At 33.5% G+C, this 11,358-nt stretch overlaps 1 protein-coding gene across 6 annotated transcripts in view; it reads right to left on the bottom strand.

Moving 5' to 3' along the window:
• PIK3C2G (phosphatidylinositol-4-phosphate 3-kinase catalytic subunit type 2 gamma) overlaps nt 1–11,358 on the bottom strand; it is a 366,531-nt gene that overhangs the window by 77,137 nt on the left and 278,036 nt on the right. For 5 of the 6 annotated variants that reach the window (XR_007406483.1, XM_049102678.1, XM_049102677.1 and 2 more), the window contains one exon: nt 182–371. Coding sequence is in view for 5 of the 6 variants with exons in the window: in XM_049102678.1 (XP_048958635.1) it covers nt 182–371 (190 nt within the window). In the remaining variant the exon portion in view is untranslated. Of the gene's footprint in view, nt 1–181; nt 372–4,958; nt 5,134–11,358 lie in introns of those variants that run through there. The other variant, XM_035707060.2, reaches the window with a different exon arrangement.

The following is an 11,358-nucleotide window of genomic DNA, read 5'->3' on the forward strand; positions in this document are numbered from 1 at the left end:
TTGTTATGATTTCTCCTTAGAACATTCTCTTTTAATGGTACTTCTGCTCAAATTGTAACTGATTTATCATTTGCATAGTAAAAAAAAATCATGATATAAAGGAGGATGTGTAGCATAGTGAAGGGAAGTCTGAGACGAAGTCAAATGAAATTTAAGTCAAATTGACAGACTTGAGACTTACATGACTAGTTTTCTTGCTGAACCCTAAAATTGTCGCTCTTTGAATTGACCTGGTTGCATTCAGCATACAGGATTCCTGGGAAAAATTCTGTGAAGCAGATTTAGCAGGATTTATGGATGTCATTTGTGCAAGTGTATGGATCAGGTTATTTAATTTAACAGGGAAGCATTCCAGACTTTCCTTTATTTTCCTAGAGAAACAAAAAAGAAAAGATAGTGAGTAACATTTCTCTGAGTTGACTCATTTCATTTAAAATTTGTTTTCTTGTGTTTGTTAGATGTTGAGGAAAAAGTCAAGAACCATGTCTGTTTATTTATAAAATGTTATTTTTATAAACCCCAAGTTCACATCTTGAGTTGTTAGAATATAAAAGAAACCTTCTTGGTGAAATATAAAACTAACTATAATTTTGTATTTTGACTTATTTTAGGTTTGTTTTAGAAATAATTCATTTAAAATTCAATTTTAGTTTAAAATTATTTAAAATATTTAAATAATTCCAGAAGTTAAAAACTATAGAACAATGCATATTCCATGAAGCTGAGCATCTATCCTTGTACTCTATATTATTCCTTCTCTCTCCATATTTAAATATTTAAAAAGTTATGGTTCAAGTCTTATTGCTTTATTTTATTTTTGTATATATTTGTGTTCTCTCAACTATGTTGCAAAAGTGTTGCATATTATATACTATGTTTAATATACAGTATTCTCTATGAAATATTTTTCACTCTGTGGTCTTAGTTTTTGGTGTGTTTCTACTTTTTAAAGTTTTGGGTTTTTTTATATTTGAAGTTTGCAGTTGTGTTCTAATGATATAAATATCTTCATATAATGTTCTTCATCTTATCTGTACCATCTTCTCTAGTATCTGATTTGGAGTGTTGTCCTTTTTATCCTGGTTAATACTATAAAGCAAATGGTGTGCTTATTCTGTTCATATGTACTTCCTATTCCATCATCATTATGATTAACATCATTAGGGAAATACAAATCAAAACCACAATGAGATACTATCTTACATCTGTCAGGATGGCTAAAATTAACAACAACAAAAAAAACCAAGTTTTTGGCAAGGATGTGGAAAAAAGGGGAACCCTCCTGCACTGTTGTTGGAAATGCAAAATGATGCAACCACTGTGGAAATCAGTATGGAGCCTCCTTAAAAAGTTAAAAATAGAACTACCCTACAGTCCAGGAATTACACTATGGGTACTTACTCAAAGAGTACAAAAATAATACTAATTAAAAGTGATAGGGCACCCCAATATTTATAGCAACATTATCTACAATAACCAAATTATGGAAAGAGCCCATATGTCCATTGACTGATGAATGGATAAAGATGTGGTATGTGTATACACACACACACACAGACACACACACATATATATATATATAATGGAATATTATTTAGCCACAAAAAGAATGAAATCTTGTCAATTGCACTGACATGGATGGAGCTAGAAACTATTAAGCTAAGCAAAATAAGTCAATCAGAGAAAGACAGGTACCACATAATTTGACTCATATGTGGAATTTAAGAAACAAAACAAATGAGCAAAGGGGAAAAAAGAGAGAGAGAAAGAGAGAGAGGCATTCCAAGAAACAGAGTCTTAATTATAAACAATCTGATGGTGACCAAGAAGGAGCTGGGTGGGGGATGGGTTAAATAAGTGATGACAGTAAGGTGTGCACTTCTGATGAGCACCAGGTGTTGAATGGAAGTGTTGATTCACTATAAATTAACTACTAATACACTGTATGACTTGCAACTAATATTGCATGTTAACTGATATTTAAATAAAAACAAAAAATGCAATAAAAGTGTTTTATTTTCTTTCTTGAATTCAATCACCTTATTTCTGAGTTTTTCTAATTGTGATACATATTGTTCTTTCATGTCTTTATCATTGTGTTAATTTCTTTTAGCTCAATTTGAAATATAAGGATACAATTTCTTTTGTGGGAATGTCTTTCTGGCATACTTCACTGTAGGAATTTTGTTTTACATTTTACTTCTTTATTGATTAATATAATTTTGTATGATGTTCAAACAAGATCCATTTTGTTTGCTCATTTGAATATGAAATTAGCATTCCTGAACTTTTAGGAAGGAGTAGAAGATTTTTGAGGGCCTGAAGCTCCTTTTTCTGTTGCTATTACACAGTGATAAAAACTGTTTAATATTTTCTGAGATATGCTTCTTTTGCTTATTCCCTCACCCCAAATTTTTTTTCTAGACTTTGGTTTTATTTTTCTCCTATGATCTTTCTCCTCTCTCATGTTGGAATATACACCTAGCAGTTTCTCTTCGGTGTAGAACTTTTTCCTGGAAGGGAGCTCCAGTTACTTTTGAAGGCTCATAAAGTTCTCTGACCTTTTCAGATCTGCCACAGAACCCTGGTCCTTCCCAGTGAATTGAAGTGTGTAAAAATTCTTTCCAGTTTTAGCTGCTGTTATCAAAGTGGTCTGCTCAGCTTTCCAATGAGTACCTGTGTCGTCTTTGGAGTCTTGTTCTCAGATCAGATGACCTATTGCTTCTTTAGTTTCTTCCCATGATATGCTGATACATAGGTCTTAAAGCTGAATGGTTTGTCCTACTTGCTCATATTTTAGTGTTCTTGGGAAGACTTTGTTGCCTAGTTTTGTTGTAGATATTGTTCATAGTTATTGGGTTTTGTTACTCTATTTGATAGGTCTGCTTATTTGGAAGAGATTCAGGGATATTAAAAAACTTGACTTTATATAATAGATAAAACTCAAGCAACACAGCAAAACATGAAGAAAAACAGGAATTCCCTTCATTCTTCCTCCAACAACAACCAAAATTTCTCCTTTTACAGAGTTTATATAATGTGAAATTCAGACAATAATGAAATAAACATTTAAAGATTAAGGATTTGAGAAAGAAACATACACTAGTGCTAAAAAACACTGAAATAGAAATTGTAGAGATAGACTATGAGGTAGGTAACAGTGTTGCAATTTTAAATAGGATGGTCAGAAGTAATGTCACTGAAAAGAGAGTTGAGTGATTTGACACAGATCTTAATTTGTCAAGAGTGTAGGCCATGGGGATTTCTGATAGAGGACATTCAAAGTGGAAACAACAGGTAATCCAGAAACTCAGAGGTAGTTGGGTGACTGGTGTTTGGCAGATGGCAAAAACAGCAGTGTGGCTGACAGAGTGAGGAGGGAGAGAAAGGAATTAGACAAATAGAGCACTGTTTTGTACGGATTGTGATGTTGTGTGATATAAAAGTAAAATAGACAGGAGTAAAAAAAAACACAACTCTATGCAATGTTGTAATCTGCTATTTTAACTTAGTAATATATCACAGTACCTGAAAGTATACATACAGTCATAAATTTAACCAATATTTTTTATTACAAAGACTATTCTTTCCTTGGTGATTCAATTTTGTCCAATACTAAGCCTCTATATATGCCTGGGGCTGCTTCTAGCCTCTTCACTGTGTTGCACTTGTCATTTGTCCATTTCTGTGTCAATATTACCCTTCCTCAAAATCTGGAACTTACAAGTTTTGAAATCCACAAGCTCTTTTACTCTCTTCTTCTTTAGATATTTTTTCACTGTTTTAGGTCCTCTAGTCTCCCAAATATATTCTGTTTGTATTTTATTTTTTTAATTTAAATTCAAGTTAGTTAACATATAGTTTAGTATTGGATTCAGGAGTAGAATTTAGTGATTCATCACTTACATATATAACCCTTAGTGCTCATCAAATGCCCTGAACAAATGCCCTCCTTAATGCCCATTACCCATTTAGCCCATTCCCCTATCCACCTTGCATCTCCAGCAACCCTGTTTGTTCTTTATATTTAAGTGTCTCTTAGGATTTGCCTCCCTCTCTGTTTTTATTATATTTTATTTTTCCTTCCCTTCCTCTATGTTTTCTGTTTTTTTTGTTTGTTTTCTGTTTTTAAATTCCACATGAGTGAGATTATATATTTGTCTTTCTCTGACTGACTTATTTTGCTTAGCCTAATACACTCTAGTTCCACCCATATTGTGGCAAATGGCAAGATTTCATTCTTTTTGATTGCAGAGTAATATTCAATCCTATATATATCTACCACATCTTTATCCATTCATCAGGTGATGGACATTTGGATTTGGACTCTTCCCATAATTGAGCTATTATTGATAAAGCTGCTGTAAACACTAGAGTCCACGTGCCACTCTGAATCAGCATTTTTATACCCTTTGGGTAAGTATCTAGTAGTGTAATTGCTGGGTTGTAGGGTAGTTCTATTTTTAACTTTTTGGGGAACCTCCATACTGTTTTTTAGAGTGGCTGCACAAGTTTGCATTCCCATCAAGAGTGCAAGAGGATTCCCCTTTCTCTGCATCCTCACCAACATCTGTTGTTTCCTGAGTTGTTCACTTTAGCCGTTCTGACAGGTTTGAGATGGTATCTCGTTATGGTTTTGATTTTTATTTCCCTGATGATGAGTGATGTTGAGCATCTTTTCAGGTGTCTGTTAGCCCTCTGGATGCCTTCTCTGGAAATGTGTCTATTCGTGTCTTCTGCCTATTTTTTACCTGGATTATTTGTTTTTTGGGTGTTGAGTTTGATAAGTTCTTTATAGATTTTGGATACTAACCCTTTATCTGTTATGTCATTTGCAAATATCTTCTCCCATTAGAATCAACCTATCAGGCTCACCCATACAAAAAATAAATGTGTAAGTATTTGAGTGGTATTGCATTGAAACTATAAATCAATTTGGGGAGAATTAATATCTTTACTGTATTAAGACATGCGGAGTGCTGAGTGGCTCAGTCGGTTAAGTGGCTGCCTTTGGCTCAGGTGATGATCCTGGGGTTCTGGAATGGAGTCCCAAGTCAGGCTCCTGGCCAAGCAGGAAGCCTGCTTCTCTCTCCTCCTCGCTCATGCTCTCCTTATCTCTGTTGCTATCTCGGTCTATTTAAAAAAAATAAATAAAATCTTAAAAAATATATATTAAGATACGCAACTGGCAAACATGGTAGATTTCTCCATTTACTTAAGTCTTGTTTTACATTTCTCTGTATGAGCTTAGATATTTTTTTCCTATGAAAGATTTGCATTATCTTTTGTTGGATTTATTCTCCAGTTGAACATGTTTTTGTTAATGGCAAATTGTGCATGCTATCTTTTCCTAAATTTTAAATAATATTTGATAATATGTAAATGGTTTTAAACTTTTATTGATTTTAACAATATTTCTGTATAATCTTTTGAAATTTGTATAGACATAGTCATGTAATCTGTAAAAATGATAGAGTTTTTGTTATCTTTGCACTGCTAAGACCCAGTTCAATATTAAATGGAAGTGATGATAGCATTTTTGGTTTGTTCCTGATTACAATATTTCACCATTAAGAATAATGTTTTCTATTCAGTTTTAGCTAAGGCATTCCTTTCTATTCTGGATTTTATTTTTTAAAAAAGAGTGATTCTAAACTTTATTAACTGCATTTTCTGTATCAATTGAAGTGATCATATAACGTTTCCCCTTTAACCTCTTTTACTACGGAGTCTTGGTTGTTTATCTTGTAACTGCTTACTTTACTGAACTCTTGTTATTCCAATTTTTAAAATTCTCTAGATTATTTTATTTGTTGTCTTATTCAAAAAGAAAATAATAATATATAAACTTAAACATAGAGCTTTACTTATCAATATAAAGACATTATTATCTTTTCCTGACATTAATGGGAATGCTTGCAATTTTTCACTTTTAAAAGTATGATGTTTATCTAAGTTTCCTTCTATTCTGAACTTCCTAAAATTTTCTAAGAGGAATGGATATTGAATATAATTAAATACTACTTTTCTGGGTTGGCATCTATCAAAGTTATCATGCAATGCCTTCTTTAGACTAATCTGCCATGTCCTCAGTGTTAACAATGTAGTTCAATAATGTTTAATAATTTTCCCCTCAATTTTACAAAACTTCAAACCCATTTATCTTGTTCTAGTATTAGACTCTTTAAAATAAATTCCAAAATTTTCCATTATTATACATCAATCTAGGTCAAAATTCACTTAAAAAGTTAAAATATGGCTCTGATCATTATTCATTTCCACAGTGTTCATATTTCTAAAGATATTCTTTGACTTTATGAATTTATGGGTATATTGTACAGTATAAAACATTCATTTCTTTTCTCATTCATAGTTTAAAGAATTAAGATAATAATAGTAGTATTAGTACAATGCTAATTATGATTTATGGAGAGCCAACCATTCATTCATTTCTTCAACAAATATTTACTGAACATATTTTATGTGTTGGGGTGGAAAGCTTGAGGGTGACAGCATGTACTCACTTCTCATAAAGATAGGCTATGAATCATAAATCATAAGTTATGATCTATTCACCTTCACAAAATCTCAAACACATCCATGTCTTACTTTTACATTGCCCAGAAGTCAATATGTACGAAGACTCAAGGTGACAGATGAACTTTTATGATAAGCCTATAGTTTTAGGGTAAACTTTGACCTAAATCCATCTCCTATCTCACAGGTGGCAGATTTAACAGCTCAGATAAAATAGCACTGTTTGGGATTGGGGCCCTGATAGTAGTAGGTTTCAGGCTTCTGCAAAGATCTGATTTATGCAAGTGGCAGCCCTACAACTTATTTTGTTTAATGGCAGCATCAGCAGGATTATACTTTGGAGTATCCTCATATTACAGGTTCAAAGTAGCAGCTGGAAGGAACTAGTTCTTAAATTTCTTAGAGGAAACCTCCAGATCATTCTGATAAACACTTCTAACTCCCTGCCAGGCACTGTTTTATGTGCTGGGACATAGAGATAGAAAGAAATCAGATATCTGTCCTCAGGGAGTATATATCCTTTGGCAGGCGCTGCACTAAATGCCTTATGTTAATTTTTTCATCCTTATAGGAAAGCAGTAAAATTATTTTAGCAATAGATTAAAAAAAAAAAAAAAAAGGACCAAGGATGGTTAAATGAAGACCAAAGGTGACATCATTTAGAAAGTGGTATTCAAAAATTTCAGCTGATGTTTACCTGATTCCCAAGTCTTTGCTCTCATTATTTATAATAAGCAGCCTTTCAACTTTGTCTTTGAGACTAGCCAATGGGGATCCCTGGGTGGCGCAGCGGTTTGGTGCCTGCCTTTGGCCCAGGGTGCGATCCTGGAGACCCGGGATCGAATCCCATGTCGAGCTCCCGGTGCATGGAGCCTGCTTCTCCCTCTCCCTCTGCCTATGTCTCTGCCTCTCTCTCTCTCTCTCTCTCTCTCTGTGTGACTATCATACATAAATAAAAATTAAAAAAAAGACTAGCCAATAAATATGTTTAACATGGAACTCTTAGGTGGAATAAAGGCACTAAAATAACGATATTTCAGTTTTTACATAAAAATAACCCTTGGAAAAACACTTAAAAATATTTCTTATAGCCAGGGAACATAGTCCAAGTGGTTATATAATAACCATAAAATTAAGCCTTAGATCCTATCTTAAAATGTATACAAAATCTATTGTATTTCATAACATATTCACCTTTTTTATGACATAAACATTTTAAATTGCTTATCAGTAGAAACAACTGCTGCTAACAGGTTTCCTAGCTATGAGCGTGTGAAAGAGCAACTGAGTTTATTAGTCTCAGAAGACTGGGTTGAATCTAGGAGGTCTGATCTTCCATGCCAGGTTCAACATACAGACAGAGAGCAGTAGTTGTCTTTTTTTTTTTCTCAGATTAAATTTTGTAATATTTTTGAACTCATATTTATATTAATATGTGACTGTTAAGGGGCAAAAGTTTTTCACTGTTTTATGAGCCATAACAGAATAACCACTGAGGAGAGGTGTCTATAATGCTGTGGAATGAATGGCAGTTGAGTGAAGCTTTTGAGGCAATAGGATAGAAATTTCAAGAGCATATTTCTATTGCTGAAGTTGTTTATATTGCTTTGTGGTTTGATAGAATACCTGTTGTACCAGTCAGTCTCTTTAATAGTCTCAGAGAAATATTTCTCAAAAAATTTATCTGTGGAGGAATTTGCATAAGAACATTCTTATTTGCCACTGACTCTGTAATTTTATCATATATAAATACAAGAGTTTCAAGTGACTCATACTTCCCATGAATGAATTTCTTCATCTAACCTCCAAACTTCATTTTCATTGCATTGGCTTTGGCATGTGTGATAAACACAGTTTTTTTTCCCTTTCTGTATTCAAGTTACTGATGGAGTGTCCAGCTTTGTGAGTCTTTCTTAACAATTCAGAGGGAACAATGGCTTAATACAACTTTGTCACAATTTCTTTTATTCTGTGAAGAAAAATAATAGTTCAACGTTGAATTTGTAATCTCTAAAATATCTGACCAACACTTTCTCATTCTTAAGCTTGTAAAGTGTGCTATTGAGATAATTCTTACTTTGTTACAAGTTTATAACTGGAACAATAAGTATTCAAACCCACATATTTTAACCAAAAAAATTATCATTCTGAAATGAATTCAGTGAGTAATTATTGCTGATGAATTCTTGATACACAATAAAGAAAGTTCTTCTCTATGCATTTTTAGTTTTAAACATTCAAGATTAAAAAATAATAAAAAAAATAAAAATTCAAGATTGTCTGGCATGACAAAGAGATGATTTTGGCTGCACAGGTATGCACACATGTATGAACACAAACCTTTAACCTTCATGTTCTAACCTTTTAAATAAAATAGATACTATGAAAGAATATCTCATGCTAATCCTTGTGGCTTCAATGCCCTGGTACCCTAATTTAAGATACATAGATTATAAGCATGTAGACATTTTCTTATTAAACATTTAGATGTTTGGATATTTTCTTACCATATTCACCCAATCTGAAGACACTAAAGTTAAAAAATATCTATATTTATCTGAGACTATCAGAGCATTAGAAGTTTCACATGTAGGATTTTTCACCATTTGAAAAAAATCACTGTGTGATTTTGCTTAAAGTCCTGGAAGAGGATCCATTATGTAAGAAATCAATTTTGCTCTATTCTGAACTCACTTATTAGTTCTGCCCGTGATCTCAAGAAAGTCAATTGCTTCCAGGAGACTCAATTGTTTCATTTATAAAACACAGATGATGACTAAACCATGCCGTTCCCCCAAGACCATTGATAAAATTGAATTAGGTAACATATGAAAAGTAATTGGAAATAGAAAAATATTACACAAATATTATTTCAGAAAGCTTACTACCAAATAAGTAAAGAAATGAATATATATGAGCCCAAAAGGTAGTAAACTACATACAGAGGGATACAAAAGAAAACAAAAGTGGAGATTTATGGTTTTATGGAAAATGACTTGAGGTAAACTGAAATCCTACAAAAGAGAATTTAGATAATGGTTAAAACAAGGGGCAGCTTTAGGTTTATCTTTCTTTCTTCTCCTTTTTTTTTTTTTTTTCTTCTTCATTCTTTGGAACTTGGCTTACAAAAAAAAAAAAAAAAAGAAAGAAAAGGAGAGAAAAAATTGCTGTTTTCCAAGTTAAAGTTTGAAGTCTTCAAAATTTACCTACAAGGTTAGGGAGCCTTATGTAAATGTCATCACAAGCACTTAGCTCTGCATATAAACAGGAATTCTAGGTTCCATGGTCTGACTATCAATAAGTAATTCTTACACTTAGGGATGCTATTTAGAAAAACCAGCCAAATCAGAGCAAATGGAAGAAGGGGATTAGAAAAAAGGTTGATGGACTGGTTTTATTATGTAGAAGTTTTATGCCAGTGAAATGATATCCCAGGCTTCTATTCCCACCAACCCCCCACCAAAGCCAGCTTATTTTATTGATAATAAGCAGGAAAATAAATCTTAACATGCAATAATATAGAAAAATCAATAGCCATAAATGGTGCTGTAATTAAGGTAATAAAAATCTTTAAAATGTGAAAAAATACATTTTAAAATAGTAAATTAGTCTAGTTGTGTGCAACTCACGGAGTCAGGAATAGCAGTGAGGATAGGCTGATGCATGTAGCTAGCTGTTCTGGGGGTTAGCAGCTGTTGTGAAACAGCGCCACCTGGGCTATTCATCTTTTTAAACTAATGACTTCTGGCATTCTTGGTGGGTATGTTGAACTTTCCAAAGGCTCTTAACCTTCAGCCTGATAGTCACCTAAAGAGTTAAAATATCTTTTTTAAAAAGCTAATAGCTGGGATCCCTGGGTGGCGCAGCGGTTTAGCGCCTGCCTTTGGCCCAGGGTGCGATCCTAGAGACCTGGGATCGAATCCCACGTCAGGCTCCCGGTGCATAGAGCCTGCTTCTCCCTCTGCCTCTGTCTCTGCCCCCGCCCCTCTCTCTCTCACTGTGTGCCTATCATAAATAAATAAAATAAAAATAGCTAAGGTGTATCATGACTTGATATTTAGGGAAACTGGGCAAATTCTCAGTTTAGCATATATAATTCAAAAACTGAGGCTTTCCTATTGCAGAATTTTAGAACAGTAGCCAAGCCATCAAACATTGTAATGAGTGTGACTGGGTCGTGCAACTTAGGAAATACAGCATTGTAAAAAGTGTACCTGCGATTAAAAAAGTAGTTTATCAAATGAATTTAGTTCAGATTTATTTTAATAATTTATTTCTTTTAAATGAGAGACTTTCACAATTAAAGGGAAACTTCCACCTGGTTTAATTTGCATTTCTCTTTGTTTTCCTAATTTAGGGAAAGTTGGATATCATCATTGTTAATTCCTCTAGGTTCTGTTTTTTGTTTTGTTTTGTTTTGCTTTCTTATGGTTATACATTTTATTTCTGTGGGTATCAATGGTTAATCTAAGGCAAAGGAAGACTTTGACTCATATTTGTGGAATTACAACAATCCATGAGATAACAACTTGCCAAGTACTAAAAAAGCATCAAGAAAATTTAATGAGAGCATGTGGGTGGCTCAGTCAGTTAAGGGTCTGCTCAGGTCATGATCCCAGGGTCCAGGGACTGAGGGGCACACATCAGGCTCCCTGCTCTGCCGGGAGTCTGCCCCTCCCCTGGCTTGTGCGCATGCTCTCTTTCTCTCTCTTTATCAAATAAATAAATAAAGTTAAATTAAAAAGAAAATTTAATGATAAAAGAATCCAGGATTCTGCATCCCTCTCCCATATTTTATTTCTCAATTCTGAGGATAAACTA

This window comes from Canis lupus, chromosome 27 (assembly GCF_003254725.2).
Source record: "Canis lupus dingo isolate Sandy chromosome 27, ASM325472v2, whole genome shotgun sequence".
Lineage (NCBI taxonomy): Eukaryota > Metazoa > Chordata > Mammalia > Carnivora > Canidae > Canis > Canis lupus.